The sequence below is a fragment of the Otolemur garnettii genome, unplaced genomic scaffold, assembly GCF_000181295.1.
Source record: "Otolemur garnettii isolate 467f Iridium unplaced genomic scaffold, OtoGar3 scaffold00073, whole genome shotgun sequence".
Lineage (NCBI taxonomy): Eukaryota > Metazoa > Chordata > Mammalia > Primates > Galagidae > Otolemur > Otolemur garnettii.
Window position 1 is genome coordinate 7,871,380 of NW_003852468.1, and position 16,803 is coordinate 7,888,182.

The following is a 16,803-nucleotide window of genomic DNA, read 5'->3' on the forward strand; positions in this document are numbered from 1 at the left end:
TTGCTGGAACTTAGAGGAAAAGCTTTCATTCCCTGTTGTACATAATGGTAGCTGTGGACGTTTCATATATAGCTTTTATGTTGAGGTAGTTTCTTTTTACCTTTACTTTGTTGAGGTTTTTTTTTTTTTTCTTTTTTACCATGAAAGGGTACTGAATTTTGTAAAATTCTTTTTCTGTACTAATTGAGATGTTAATGTGGTATACTATATTGACTGAATTTTTTTTTTTTTTTTGAGACAGAGTCTCATTCTGTTGACCAGGCTACAGTGCTATGTTGTTAACTTAGTTCACAGTAACCTCAATCTCCTAGGCTTAAATGATCCTCCTGCCTCAGCCTCCCAAATAGCTGGGACTACAGGTGCCTGCCACAATACTCGGCTAATTTTTTCTATTTTTTTTTTTTTTTTGAGACGGAGCCTCAAGCTGTCCCCCTGGGTAGAGTGCCGTGGCATCACGCTCATGGCAACCTCCAACTCCTGGGCTCAAGCGAGTCTCCTGCCTCAGCCTCCCAAGTAGCTGGGACCACAGGCGCCCGCCACAACGCCTGGCCATTTTTTGGTTGCAGCCGTCATTGTTGTTTGGCGGCCCGGGCTGAGGATTCGAACCCGCCACCTTAGGTGTATGTGGCTGGCGCCTTAGCCGCTTGAGCCATAGGTGCCGAGCCAATTTTTTCTATTTTTAGTAGAGACCTGGTCTTGCTCTTGCTCTTGCTCAGGTTGGTCTCAAACTCCTCTACTTCAACCTCTCACAGTGCTAGGATTACAAGCATGAGCCTTTGTGCCCAGACTATTGACTAATTTTTGCATCTTAAACCATCCTTGCATTCCAGGCATAAATCCCACTGAGTCATGATGTATGTTCCTTTTAATAAAATGGAATTAATTGCTAGTATTTATATTAAGATCTTTAAAATTAAAAATCATCAGGGATACTGGTCTATAGTTTTCTTTTCTTGTGTCTTTTGGCATTGGTATCAGAGTAGTAAAACTGAATGAGTTTGGGCATATCCCCTTCTCTTCTTTGGAAGAGTCTGAGAAGGACTGGTATTAAATATTTGGTACAATCCCCCAGTGAAGCCATTTGGTCTTAGGCTTTTCTTTGTTGGGAGGTTTTTGATTACTGCTTCCACCTCCCCACTAGTTATAGGTCTGTTCATATTTTTTATTTCTTCATGAACAAGTCTTGGTCAGTTTATAGTTCTAGAAATTTATTTATTTCTTCTAGATTATTTAATTTGTTGGCACATAATTATTCATATCAGTCTCTTATAATTCTTTTTATTTCTGTGACATCAGTTGTCTCCTCTTTCATTTCTAATTTTAGAAATTTAAGTCTTTTAGTCTACTAAGAGTTTATTAATTTTATTGATCTTTTCAAAGAAACAGTTCCTAGTTTTGCTGTTCTTTAAAAATAGTTTTTCTGTTCTCTATTCCATGTATTTCTGTTCTAGTCTACATTATTTCCTTTGTTTTGCTGACTTTATGCTTCATTTGGTCTTTTCTACTTCCTTAAAGTATAAGATTAGGTTGTTGATTTGGCGTTTTTCTTCTTTTTTAATGTGTTTACTGCTATAAATTTCCCTTTTAGTAATGTTTTTACTGCATTCCATAAATTTTAGTAAGCTGTATTTTTGCTTTTATTTGTCTCCAGATATTTTCTAAATTCTCTTACAATTTCTCCATTGATCCACTAATATAAAATTTAAGAGCACACTGTTTAAATTCTACATATTTGAACATTTTCCCATTTCCCTTCTGCTATTAATTTTAGTTTCATTCCATCATGATCAGAGAAGATACTCTGTACAATGTACATTTTAAATTTGTTAAGACTTGTATGTGGCCTCAGGTGGTTTACCACGTAGAATGTTCCATGTGTGGTTGATAACAATGTATATTCTGCAGTTACTGGGTAGAATGTCATCTAGATGTCAGGCCCATTTGGTCTCTACAGTATTGCTCAAGTCCTCTGTTTTCTCTTTGATCTTTCGCTGATTCTATCCAATTTACTTCTATTGCTGAAAAATATTCCATTGCATAGATATATCAAAATTTGATTATCTATTCATCAACAAGGAACATTTGTTTTTTTTCCTAAATTTGGGCTATTATAAATAAAGCTGCTATGAATTTACAAGTCCATGGTTAGACATATATTTAAATTTATGCAGAGTTAATATCAGGAATAAAATTACTGGGTCATTTAGTAAGTGTATATTCAACTGTATAAGAAAATGTCATATTATTTTCTAGGCTGGATATAGCACTTTGCATTCCTACTAGCAAGATAAGAGAGTTACACTTAATTTACATTAGCATTTCTATGTAGGAATTCCAGTTTAAAGTTTCTCAGGAAATTTACTTTTTCTAAATCCCCAGAAAAATCAATTAATATGGAAAATGAGAAAAAAGGTACTATAATTTTCCTGTGTGAATTTAAGCTTAAAATTTGACATAGAGACCATACAGGCTTAAAAGAAATCAACTAATATCAATTGAAAGAAAGAGCAAAAAACACTGAAAAATACTATCAAATGTTAAAGTTGATCACCTAAGTGTCCATCAATGGATAATGAGTAAAGATAATGTGGGATATATACACAATGGAATAACATTCAGACTTAAAAAAGAATGAAACCCCATCATTGTAATAGCATGGATGGAACTGGAGAACATTATGTTAAGGGAAATAAGCCAAGCTTGGAAAGACAAATCTTACATGTTCTCTTTCATATGTGGGAAGTAAATATTAAAATAATTGATTTTATGTAGACAGAATAGAATGATAGTTACCAGAGACTGAGAAGGGTAGCAGGGAATGGGGAATAAAGTGGAGATGGTTAATGGGCACAAAAATATATTAGATATATTAGATAATATAAAAGACAATTAGGTAGAATGAACAATATTTGATAACATAACAAAGTGACTATAGTCAACCATGTTATAGTATAATTTAAAATAACTAAAAGAGGGACTGAAATGTTCCTAACATAGAGAAATGATAAATATTTGAGTTGATGAATACCCTAGTTACCCTGATTTGATTATTACACATTGTATGCCTGTATCAAAAGAGCACATTACCCTATAAATCAGGTGTCCTCAAATTACGGCCCGCAGGCCACATGCAGTCCACCTAGGACATTTATCTAGCCCGCTGGGTGTTTTTGCTGCCACTGCCTGTGCTGCTTAGCAGCTGACTCATCCCAGGGCCTGCAGTGCGACCCTCCAATGGTCTGAGGGACAGTGAACTGGCCCCCTGTTTAAAAAGTCTGAGGACCCCTGCTATAAATATATACAACTATGATGTACCCATAATGATTAAAAATAAAAAAATTTTAAAGAGAGCAAAGTGTGAAGATTGATCAGACACACAAAGACAAATAGAAGCTAAATAATGTGTACCCACAGAGTCTGGAATGATGTACAAAGGAGACTCGGAGGGTAGTGAGAGTGGGAGGGGTGGGTGGCAAGAAGTTGCTCCAGTGACGGATGCACTCACAGGTCTGACTTCAACAAATGCAATATATCATTGTAGCAAAACCGCACTCGCATCTCCTGAATATAAACAGATATTTAAAAACAAAACAAAATAAAACAAAAAAAGGTTGATATCTCCAGGAACCAGGACAGAAGCAGCAGTCACAACATCCCCAAGTCAGTCTTACTTGTAGCCCTTCCCATAAGTGTGTGCTCATGGTGCTCCCTGCTTGTGGTGGGTTTTTCTTACAAATACAATACTAGTAAGATTTTATATAAATCCTGTGAGTGTTGTTCCAAGAAATAACAAGTGCGGAAGCTAAATAAGTCCTTAAATCAGCAGTTTGCACATGGCTGTGTCACGCAGGCTGAGAGATCCGAACGTTAGGTTATTTGAATACTATCCAATAATATTGTCTGGCATTCTCCACTGAGTATTTGCTCCAAGCTTCAGTGCTTTTGTAAATACTTTAACAAAAGGAATGCAAAGAGAAGAAGTGAATGCGGTCCTGGAACACTCCAACATGAAATCAGAAACTGATCTAAAACCCTCAAGTAAAAGAAATATAGATTCAACGGCAAACCAAAATAAAATACATCACGGTGCCCAATTTGAAGACGCTTTTGGACATACTCCTCCCAATCTCATGAATATCAATGAAAAATTCAAATAATTTTTTTTCTATGTCCAGAATATGTCACTAAACAAAGACCTAGACCATTAGACAATGGGGTTGATGCTTTGTGCTTTGTTATATATATCAATTTAGAATTGAAAAATTCAAATGTGTGTGATTATCTTTCAAAGTTTGAAGTCATTTTTATTTGGAACTTATTTTGTGGTAATGTTTCCTTCTTTTTTTTTTGCACTTTTTGTCTGGGGCTGGGTTTGAACCCACCACTTCCGGCATCTGGGGCCAGTGCCCTACCCTTTGAGCCACAGGCGCTGCCCAATGTTTCCTTCTTTTAAGAGTTTCTATTATCGAGTGTCCGTATCAGGTAGAGATTACTTAAAATGGCATTAAAATGTGGTATTAGTTCATAACAATAATAAATCATCTGATTCTATTTCAACATTTTCTCTCTGTAAGCACCGGCCATGCTCAGGAGAATCCACCCACATTACAGTATCTGTAGCCATCATTCCTGCCCTAAGGTTCAAGGGCACAGTTACCCAGGCTCTCAATGAACTAGGCTCGCTGGGCTCTGCCTCACAATCAACCACAGGTGATACTGCCATTAAACTGTGTGAGACAAAAAGTAGTGATTCGTTGTTTTTTTTTTTTTATGGCTGAGTAAAAACAAATACCACATGTACTCACTATTAAATTGGCACTAACTGATGAGCACACAAGCGCACAGAGACAGAGGGAAGCAAACCTCAGCGGAAAGCAGCTGGGGGAAACAGGGCAAGGAGCCAACCTAACAGGCACCGTGAACACTGTCTGGGTGACAAGCACAACACAGCCAGGACTCAAGCGTTACAAAAATGATGTGACATACATCTTTCCAGTTTCTCAGTAAATCCAGTTACGGCACTGGTACTTTATGGCAGAAGCAGAAAGCTCTCTTTCAAACTAACTCTCTGTTCACAATTTTTTTTCCTTTTCAGTCTTTTTCTTCTCTGTGTTCAGTCTGATTAGTTTATATTGCTATGTGTTCAGGTTCACGGATCTTTTCTTCTGCAGTTTCTGATCTGCTGTGAAGCCCATCCAGGGAATTTTTAAAGTTACATCTAGTTCTTTTTTTTATATATTTCATTTTCTCTTCATTATGTTGACACTGTTCTTTAAATCTTGAAGTTTATTTGTAATAACTCTAAAATTCCTGGTAACTTTAAAATTCCAGATAAAATGCCATTTTTATCTGTGTCATTTTTATTTCTTTTTTTCATCAGCTGACTTTTCTTTGATTGTCACATTTTCCTGCTTTTTTTTTTTTGCATGTCTAGTAATTTTTTTACATGCTGGACATTGTGATACTATATTATTCAATGTCTCCATTTTACTGTTTTCCTTTAAAGAGTCTTTCTTTGCTACCACTCAGGTTCCATGCATATCTGCTGATCCTTTTGGGGATTGCTAAATTAAGTTTTGTTAAAGCAGGTCTAGAGGAGCTATTTTAGCCCTACTAAGAAGGCAGGACTCTTACGAGATTTCTCCCCTGAGGCTGGTTAGAACTCAAAGGTCCCCTGGTCCTGTGTAAACTCCCAGAGAGTTTTTTTTTTTTTTTCTTCTGAAACGGGTCTGGTTTGGTACCCCATGCTGGAGTGCAGTGGTGCAATAATAGCTCGCTGCAGCCTTACCTTCTGGGCTCAAGGGATGCTCCCACCTAAGCCTCCCAAGTAGCTAAGACTATAGCACACACACCATGCCTGGCTAATTTCTCTCTCGTTTTTTTTTTTTTTTTTTTGGTAAAGATAAGGTCTCATTATGTTGTCCTGGCTGGTCTTAAACTCCCAGCCTCAAGAGATCCTCCTGCCTCTAGTTCCCAAAATGCTGGGATTACAGACGTGAGCCACTGTACCCAGACCCAGAGAGCTCTTTATTTGGCTTTGTGGATTGTGGTCCTACACATTCTTAGCTTAGTCCTTAGCAGGAGACTCAATGGTGTGACCTTACTGGTTATTTGAGCTTTTTTTCTTCATAGCTCTCTCCTCCCTGGCATTCTGTACTTCATTCAAGATAGCTCAGGCTTCTTGAACTCAGATATCTGTCCCCCAACTCAGGATTCACTTCCCGTGCCATGGTCCGGAAAGTGTCTCTGTGGAAAGTTGAGGAAATCATCCGTTTCCTTTATCTCGTCTCCTTTTCTCTTTTCTCAGCGACCATAGTTCTGTTTTACCTACAGTCCAACAGGTGACAACAGAAGTTTCTCTCCCTCCCTTCATTTTGTTACTCACATTGTGTCAGATTTGTCATCCTTTAAGCGTCTGTGTCCTTCTGTCCCTACCATTTTTTTTTTAAACATTTATATCCTTCCTGGTACAATTGGATCCAAGCTCATCTTGTACTTTCTTTGCCCCAACCCTAGATCAGTATTTTCTCCAAAGAGACCAGGAATCTTTTAGTAAAGAATGACATTTAGAGACCAGATGTAACTGAAGTACTCCACATGCCACCTGCTACTGTGGTGTCACCGTTTCTAGGTTCCTAGAGGGGCTTTTGGACACTTCAGTCTGTGGATAGGTTGAGAGGTCCTGTTAAGATCTGAAAAGGCTGAAGCTGCTTGGGCCCTATGAACTGAAACTAAATAAATTATAGCTCCTTTCTAGGACAGAACCTCACACTGAGGAGACTGCAAAACTGGGCCAACAAAAGTAAATTTAAAAAAAAAATTCTAGTGAAAAGTGGCAGAGGGCAGCAAAGAAGGCAGATCTTAGAAAGTACAAGTACAGACTTTTATTACCTTGTTTTAAAGGGAAGAGAAAGCTCTAGAGCTATGAAACTAAAAATGTTATATTGAGACACCCCCAGGCAGTCACATAGCAAGTTACTTACAAAGAAATGAAAATAAGATTGTTATCCAACTTTTAAAGAGTAATGTTTTGTGCCAGAAAACAATTGGATAATTGATTTATATATTTAATATAGTCAAGGAAAATCTGAGCGAAAAATTTCATATTCATCTAAACAAAATATTCAAGTATAAAGGTCATAAACTGCTAAGATGATCCTGTGAGTCTTTCCTGGGAAATTTAGTAGAGAAAAAACTTTAGACAATCACAGATATTGAAAAATAACAACATAAGAATGGGAGGTTGGATTAAATATGTATTTATCCACAGAATAAATGATGATTTAGAGAGGGGAGAGCACAGTAACATAATGGCTGGCTGCTTTGCCAATGCAGATATAGCTCAATTATTTAAAAAACAAAACACCAAAACCAAAAAATCAGGGTAAGAACAAGGAAAGAATACACAACGTAACATAAGCTTCCTGATTACCTTGCATTTGAGGGGAGTAAAGGGATACTACTTCAAGTCAGATGATGGAAAGGAGGGAGGGAAGGAGGAAAAAAGAGACGACTAGACAGTTTTTTTTAGATGATTTTAATATTATTCACAGAGGGACAAAAGCAAAAAAGGGGAGAAGGAAGAACAAAGAGTATATAAAAGGTATTAAGGTAACCATTAGAATAAGATACAAACCCTCCTAAAAATAGAGATCAAATAAAATAGACCACATAGTGAAAAGCTCCTTATATAAAAGACATAGAGGGTAAACCAGAAAAACATGACAGGACTGAAGCTAAAGGTGCCGATCATAAAGACAAACCTTCACTCTTGAGTAAAGTCCAGAACTATGTGTCAAATAAAGAGATTCAGGAATTTTAAAAACAAAAAGATGGACAAAGATGTATCAGGTAAATGCCAATTAAAAATAAGGCAGGAGTTGCGATCCTGAAATCTGACAATGTAGAGTAATGGGAGGAAATCATAGCTAAGTAGTCAGATTTAAAAATGAAAAATATTTTGTATGATGCTAAGGAGTTTCAAGTGTATCCTATAGTCAGGGAGAGGAACGCTTTAAAGATGGAGAGGCAGGGGATGCGATCAGAACAGGGAGGGGCAGATGCTGCGGACCACGGACTGTAGGTCAAGGGGTTTACACGCACGTTCTCACGTTATTCTGCAGATGTGCAGGTTCTGAGGCTCAGGAACATTAAGTAACTCGGCCAAGTAAAGCAGCTAGTAAGATCAAGATTCTGAGTTCAGTTTTGCCTAGCTCTTTGCAACTGTACAATGCTATTTGTCATTTAGAAAAGAAAGGACAAAAATATAGTCCAAGCAAGAAAGAGTGAGGGTTTCTTTCTTTCAGAGGGACAGATATTTTAAAACATAATTAGGAAGGCCGGGTGACAGACTAGACATGGCATACAATTAAACGGGAAAAAGAAATCTAGAATTCAAAAACCATTATGAGAGCCAGTAGCCAAAGTAGTTAGAAATACATGTATATTGAAAAGGAAACAAAGCAGAATGTCTTTACACGCCCTTTATTTTTTATTGCCTTTTATTCTCCCTCAGGAAATAGACCTGTACTAACTAAAGCCCAAACTTAAGCATGTATGATTCTTGTTATGTGTTTTTAAACAAAATACCATTACTATGATAAGTAGGTCTTCTGAAAACTACTGAGATTGGACTACATCCACCAACATCTAGAAAAAAGTTCAAAATGGATTATAACAAAGAAGGCAGAGCAGGCTTCTTCTTCTGCTTCCTTTTTTATTTGTTGGGGAAGGAGATTTTAAGACCAGTAATAATCTAATGAAATACTAGTTCTTGGTCTCCGAAGGCACTGTGAGCTAAAAAGTCTATTTATTGCTTAGGCTTTAGTAATTGACTTGTAGGAATAAAATCTAGTTAACCATAAGAAAAACATATATTCTAAAGTTTCAGTCATTTTCTTAAAAGTCACAATATAGAATCTTCGAGTTTTTCTACTCTTAAAAACAAAATCTCTGAGGTCCTTTGAAAATCCTTCGTACCCAAGTTTTGTTTTCTTCTTGTCCCCAACTTAGTCTTCAGAATTTCGTGTGATACTCTAATGAGCTACTTCTAGATGTTTACGTAGCTAAGTAAGGACATTTCTGCCTCGTGCCTTGTATTCCACCACATACTTACACGGGATGGTTCTCAGGTACAGATTATCTCTGATCACTTGCTGCAGTTTGTGGTCAATTGATCCTTTCTGAAACTGAAGACTCAGGTAATGCCGCAGATCTTTATTAATGACTTTACCTACAAAGAAAACCACAGAGAACAAAACATAATTGTTAGATGCCCAGTTAAACATAGAAACTAGTGACTGAGTATCTTTAAGGCATTTAACTATAAACAGAAAAACAATCAGACTATTTTACTAAAAAGAAGATAAGTAACATCAAATTATTAGTAATATTATGATTAAAATATAAACCTGCAATATGGGTATCATTTTACACGGCAGGAGAGGGAGAAGATAAAGATCCGAGGAAGTGACAGATATTCCAGGTAATTTCATTTAGCCCCATAGCTTTCAATATCACCTATGCAATGATATCTTTGAGATTAAAATCAACTCTCCATCTCTCACCTATCTCCACCAACCTCTAAGCTCATCAAACTCATATTTCAGATAGAGCACTTAATTCCACCCTTTCCCAATGTTTTCCGTGTCTTTAGAAAGCACCATCATCCCCTAGAACAATTCCCAAACCTAGAAGTCATCACTGATTTCTCCTTTTCACTTCTATACCCTAGACCCACCCATCTACCTTTAAAACCCTCCATTTCCACTGCCACCGGAATTCTGTAATACCCTTCTAATCAGCACCCGTTCTTGCATCCTTCCTGTTCCCACCACTCACAGCAGCCTGGATAAGACTTAAAATATCAATCTAATGATCACTACTCTGTTTAGAGCCCCCAGTGACTTCCTCATGCAATTGGAACAAAATCTAAACTCCCGTACAAGGCCCAGAAGGCCCTCCATGCTCTGGCCATCTCTGATCCCCACTTGCTCACTCCTCCCCCCTCATCCCATGCTCCCCCTCTGCCTGGCATCCTCCTCATCTTGGAAAATGCCAAACTGGACCCTGCCTCAGCGTCTTCTGCCTTTCACTAAACCAACCAGGCATTTTCTGTCTACTTGTTTTACTCCTAGACAAATGGAAATAAATAAGAGAATGAGCTTTTCTATTATTTGTGAAGAAAACGGGAGATAAACAGGACTAGTAGGGCTCTCAAAGAAACAGCAGAAAACAGGGGCTTACAGAAATGTGACAGCAGGCAATCTGTGGTAAGGGTTGAACTTACAATGAAAATCAAAGCAGTCCAAGCATTGTTCATTAAACGAGACTTCAGACAATTGGAACAGGCCAATGCGAGGACAGAGTATATTATTGAATAAGAAATGATTAGTTAATCATGACTAGTTAATTAAAGTACACTCTTCGTGGTATTTGGAGCAACGTGCTTACCACAAGCTTAGATAAAGTAAATACTACAAACCAGTTCATTCTATTATTCTACAATATTGTATTTATTTTCCCCTCTTTTGCTCTTTTCTTACATGTGCCGGTAACCACAACCTATGTGAGAAGATGTTAATATAAGCAGAAAATCCAAGAGTTTCTAAAGTTTAGAGATTACATTCAGACTATAAACTAGTAAACACAAACCCCCAAATCCTTCTTAGCCAAGTGCAGTGGCCTCTGCCTATAATCTTAGCATGCTGGAAGGCTGAGGTGGGAGGATCTCTTGGGCTCAGGAGTTTAAGACTGACCTGAGCAAAAGCCTCTAATGTAAATAGAAAAAAATAGCTAGGCATGGCTCATGCCTGCAATCTCAGCTACTCTGGAGGCTGAGGAAGGAGATCGCTTAAACCTAGGAGTCTGAGATTGCTGTGAGCTAAGCGGACACCATGGCACTCTAGCCTGGAGTCATCATCAACTTCCCTGTCTCAAGAAACCAAAAGAACTTTTCTAGAGGTGAAAGAATATTATGGTCTCTCTTTGATATGATTGAAGGGAATTTGAATTTTAAAAAATACTATAAATATCCTGAATAGGAACTGACTGTGGGATTACTGGAAGGTCAAAAAGATAGCGTTAAATATATACATTAACTTTTAACTCAAAAAGACACTGTTAAATATATACATTATCAAGTTGTATATGACCCCTGCCTTTTGTTTAGGGATAGTACATAGAGACTTGACATTTCAAGATTTGAGGGTTATTGAACTTGCTACCAAACCAAGAATAAAAGATTTATTACCAAGAATAAAAGATTCTTCAAAATGTTGGCATTCTTATCTAGCTAGCCTTTGCACTAAGAACTAAGATTATTCCTTAGCTTCTAAGTGATTTGTTTATAAGTCAACATGATTTATGAAACTTAAAAACCATTTATATATCTTACAAATATAGCTTGAGCGGGGAAAAGTCTACAACCTCAATAATATAAATAAATATAGGCACTCAAGTTTCAACATATAAATCCTGAGTCAAAAGTACTCATAACCACAAATCCATATTTTCTGAATATATGCAAATTAATATTCACCACCAATTCTCTTTGGGGAATCAGTGTACAGAATAACCGGCTATTATTTTATAACCCCTGTGCCATGATGATATGGGAATGGCCGTGTAAGTGGCTGTAAACCAATCTAATTACCAACAGTTCATTATCTTTTCCAAGAGGATAGTCCAGGAAACTTTGTCATCTACTTGGCTAAAATCAAGACACAACATGCCTTTGCTATTTATCTAGTAGTAACTATAAAACTAGGGGACAAAATTAGATCAGTTTGGCAAGTCTTGTTCTTAGAAAGTCACATTGATTCATGATGATTGTCCCATTTTCCTCTCCATGCTCACAATATTTTATATTTTACAATCACTTCAAATTTTGCCACAGTTTAAGTTAGGAAACTGGACTTAAAGTTTCACAATGTACTTTAATCTTTTTTGGAAATTGGGACATAGGTCTCTCTCTGATCCCCTGGTACTTCCCATATTCTTAGTGGTTTTGTAAAAATACGGACAATAACTCTGAGATTATAGCCAAGCCCCTTCAACTCATGGTTGTTAATTCATTCGAGTCTTTTAAACGTAAAATTCATTTAAAGTGAATGATACTTTTACTATTTTCTCTGTTTTGGCTTAATTTCTCCCGTTTCAGATTGTTCTACCTTTTACTGTTGGAAAAGTAATTCTTCTATTTAAAATTATAGAAGCAAAGTAAGATTAGTATAGGTCTGATCTCTGCCTGTAAAGAGCTAACATTACAAATTTCTTTTTCAGACAGTGAGTCTACTTCCTCCCTTTTATTACCCTTGCTCCAAATACCACCTGCCCCTCTCACTACTTACAAAAATTAACTCATGATAGGTAAAAGATTTAAATACAAGACATGAAATTATAAATACTCTAAAGTATCAGAAAAACTCTGAATCTTAACACCTAGGAAAAGAATTCATGAAGAAGACACTACGGGCAATCTCAGAAACAATAAAAATAAAATAAATGGGACCTGATCAAGTTTAAAAATTTCTGCACAGCTAAGGACACAACAGAGCAAAGAAATAACCTTCAGAAAGGGAGAAGAAATTTGCATGTTACAAATCTGACAAAGGGCTAATATCCAGAATCCACAAAGAACTCAAGCAAATCAACAACAAAAGATCGAACAACCTCATTAAAAACTGGGCAAGGGACATGAACAGAATCTTTTCTCAAAAGGACAGATGAATGGCCAACACATGGAATAATGCTCATCATCCCTAATCATGGAGATATGTCAAGTCAAAACTACTCTGAGGTATTATCTCAGCTCCACGAGAACAGCCCCCATCACAAAGTTCCCACACAGCAGTTCTGGCGAGGGTACTGCACACCAGTACAGCCTCCACGGAAACTGTATGGAGATTCCTCAAAGAACTAAAAGTAGACCTTCCATTGGATCTTTCAATCCCATTACTAGGTATCCACTCAGAAGAAAAAAAAGTCATTTTACCATGAGGACGTCTGCACTCGAATGTTTACAGCAGCTCAGTTCACAACTGCAAAGATGTGGAGACAACCCAAGTACCCTTTGATACATGAATGGATTAACAAGCTGTGGCATATGTGTACCATGGAATACTATTCAGCCATAAAAAGATGGAGATTTTGTATCTTTTATATTAGCTTGGAAAACATTCTCCTAAGGGAAGTATCACAAGAATAGAAAACAAGCATCACATGTACTCAATATGAAGTCGAAACTAGTAGATTAACAACTACAGGCCCACATGAGAGAAAAGCACAAATTCAGAAAGTGGGGAGGGAGTTGGGTGAGTTCCCACCAACCAGTGCAACGCATGGGTTTACGGCACACTTCCCGGGTGAAGGACACAACTCCAACCTGGACTTGACCTTACCAACACAAACAATGTGATCTCATCACACGTACCCTCAGATTAATCTGAAATCTAAAAAAGAAAGAATGTCTTTTTCAGACAGTGAGCCTACTTCTTCCCTCTTACTGCTTTTGCTCCAAAAATAACCTTCAAAGCTCTTTGTGCTTTCTTAAGCATTTTGGCTCCTTCTGAGTTTTGGCCTTTGAAAAGAAAATTCTAAAATGTTTATTTCTTAACGTCTACGTAGGACTGTATAACTGTGTGATGACTGTGTGCTCCTTTCATCTATTAATCATATTCATCCTTGGAGAAACCTGAGCTGCTCAGAGCATTCTATACTCCCAGAAGAATTTCTTCACATAATTATTCTTTTAGAAATCTCTTGCCTTGGAACCACACCTATAGATACTATAAACTTTCAAAACCCTGCTTGACTTAAAGGTAAAAGATGGGTCCAAGTTCTCTTCCTTACTATGAGGTCTATAAGACAAGTTGGTAACTCCCTCCCCCCCAAAAAATGTTCAATATAACTAGCGCAACACAACTAATATCACTAACCAGACCTTTCCCATTGGAGTGAGACTCTGAAGAGCAGTTCATCTTATTGGCTCCTCCACTTCATGAGAGATACCGCAGTAAGGGCGGCCTTCATGGACGTGGTAAGATTTACCTTAAAGCCAGATCTGCTCCTTGGCTCAAGGCAGAGGGTCTTCACACAAAATAAATTGAACTGTCCACTGGTTTGTGAAACTAAGTGGTATTTATAAGCCTTTTCTAGATAATCAATACCTGTACATTTCATAAGAGAACATATTCTGTGGCAGAAAAATTATTTTAAAATGCCTTCTACATTGTTAAACACAAACAATCTGCCAGCCGAGGGCCAAGGCCATGCTTTGTTTTTGCAGATTTAGTTCTAGTCTCTAGCACACAGAACGAGTGAATCAGCTTCGCTCTGTATTTTTAATTGTTCGTTTGACCCTTTCCATCCCTGAATACACAAAACTGTAGAAGGGAGCACGCATTTAACCAATCCAGTGCTCTTTAATAGTCTATCTACAACTTTGCCTTAAACCGTGTTTCTTAAACAGTGAAAATGATTTTATTTTGACTCTGTCAAAAGGCTGTCTTCACTAAATTCTTCAATTGTTCATTAAAGCAGCAGGCTTTCTAAATCTTTAAAAGCAGGTTTCATTATACTTTGTATGTCAATCCCTCAAATTCTGTTCTTTATTTATTGTAAACTTAGCCCACACCTACATATCTCCCGAATACGCCACTCTCATTGCAGGCAAGTAGGAACATGATGAATTTGTAAAATCATTTATGTAATTAAATTCTTGTCCAGTCCAAGCATTAAATACTCTGGACTGTTCTGGGCCATTTCAGTTTTTTAAACTAGTCAATTTGGGGGGACTGGATGTAGTTGCTCACACCTGTAATCCTAGCACTCTGAGAGGCCAAGGTGGGAGGATCATCTAAGCTCAGGAGTTCAAGACCAGCTCTGCAAGAGTGAGACGCCATCTCTACTAAGAATAGAAAAATTAGCCAGTAGTAAGCACCTGTAGTCCGAGCTACTTCAGAGGCTGAGGCAGAAGGTCTGCTCAGACCCAGGAGTTTGAGGTTGTAGTAAGCTATGATGATGCCACTGCACTGCAGGCTGGGCACAGAGAGAGACTCTGTTTCCAAAAAACCCAAAGAAGTCATGTTTTATTATGTAACATTTATTTTTTCCATAATAAATGAAAAAAAGTTCCAAAACAAAATATTCTGTGTGAATCTGAAATAAAATATATGAGGTTATATAAATAAAAAGTGTAAGGAATGTATATAAAACAAACTCCTATTTACTTTATTTTTATTTTATTTTATTTTTTTGAGACAGAGTCTCACTTTGTCACCCTTGGTAGACTGCTGTGGCGTCATCACTCATAGCAACCTCAAACTCTTGCCTTAGCCTTCTGATCAGCCGGGACTGCAGGCACCTGCCACAAGGCCCAGCTATATTTAGAGACGAGGTCCAGCTCTTCCTCAGGCTGGTCTTGAACCTGTGAGCTCAGGCAATCCAGCTGCCTTGGCCTCCCAGAGTGCTGGGATTACAGGTGTGGGCCACTGCGCCCAGCTGAACAAACTCCTATTTAAACAATTAGCAAGACTTAAGGTATATCTCACCAGGTGTAATTGCCTTGTGATTACAAATTTTTTTTTTTAATTTTTTCTTTACAAACTTTTTTCTTCATAGAATTTGTATTTGCAAATTTTCTACAATAAAATTCTTCAGGAACTAGAAACCGTATTTTCAAAACCTGTACAATTCAAAGCTCATTAGCGGAAAAGGAAGCCTGACATCCCCATAGAAAACCATGATGACAAAAAACTTGCGAGTTCTCCGCGAAAGCTGAGACTACAGGTGCAGAGTTTTCTTTAGTCATTGGTATGAGGTCAGCATTATCTTCACTATACGTAGGCACATGACGACCATTTCTCTTTTAACTGAAACTCTCAATGATAAGCTAAGGAACTAAAATCTACATTTGAAAAACAAGATGCAAATCATCATTCCCAAATCACCATAATTTCTCCTTAAAAAGAAAGAGCAAAATAGGATGGAACTTCCTAACAGACAAGAGTAGGAAAAAAATTCAAAAAGTAAGAAAAACTGGCCCCTTCCCTTTCCCTAGTTTTCGTATTTCTTTGAAAATCAGTATTTTTAAAGTGCTATCCTGAGCTATCTATAATTTTTTCTTTGGGATACTCCCGTCCTGAATCCTTAGCAAACCTGTCATAATTCAGCCTGATGACCAATGCCTGGCTGGCCACCAATAACTGAGTCACAGTCTTAAGGCCTCATCCTATGACAAGTGGGTACAAAGCCATCTATTGTGTGCTGTCATTTTCACTGAAAACAGAATTACTGGGTTCAGTAATCTTTGCAAATCAAAGTTATGAGCTTCAATAGACCGTCCAAGACTTGAGGTAGAAGAGGCGTTACTGCTACTTGACGACAACAGCTGATAAAGAAACGGACTAAAGGGAATGCCGACCTTAGAAAGATGAGCCCTAGAGAAATCATCCTGTATTTTCAGACTCTTCCTTATGCAAACAATCTCAACCGCTAGGTTCAGGCAGTAGGCTGAAATAATTAAGCACTACAGGGAACAATGAATAGTTTCCTTTCCTCTGATAGCATTTAAAAAGATATACTACATACCAATCCTCAGACATTTTCTAAAGTTAAAGGTCCTAAAAACTCTATTACACATCAACAGTTATCTCACTCTGGAGAAGAGACAATATTCGTTCAACAAACAAAATATTATCAGTATTTCTCATGTCCACTTCTGATCTCTCTATATAATCAATAACACATGTGTAAGAATTTTTCAGTTATCCTTACAAAATATGGTTATGAAAAATGTCAGGT

General features: G+C 37.4%; 1 protein-coding gene across 2 annotated transcripts in view; it reads right to left on the reverse strand.

The window, feature by feature from the left end:
* The window catches only part of MAGI3 (membrane associated guanylate kinase, WW and PDZ domain containing 3), a 254,341-nt gene that overhangs the window by 93,473 nt on the left and 144,065 nt on the right, over positions 1 to 16,803 (reverse strand). For both annotated transcript variants that reach the window (XM_003793865.3, XM_003793864.3), the window contains exon 2: positions 9,116 to 9,232. In XM_003793865.3, coding sequence (XP_003793913.1) covers positions 9,116 to 9,232 — 117 coding nt within the window. The remainder of the gene's footprint in view (positions 1 to 9,115; positions 9,233 to 16,803) is intronic.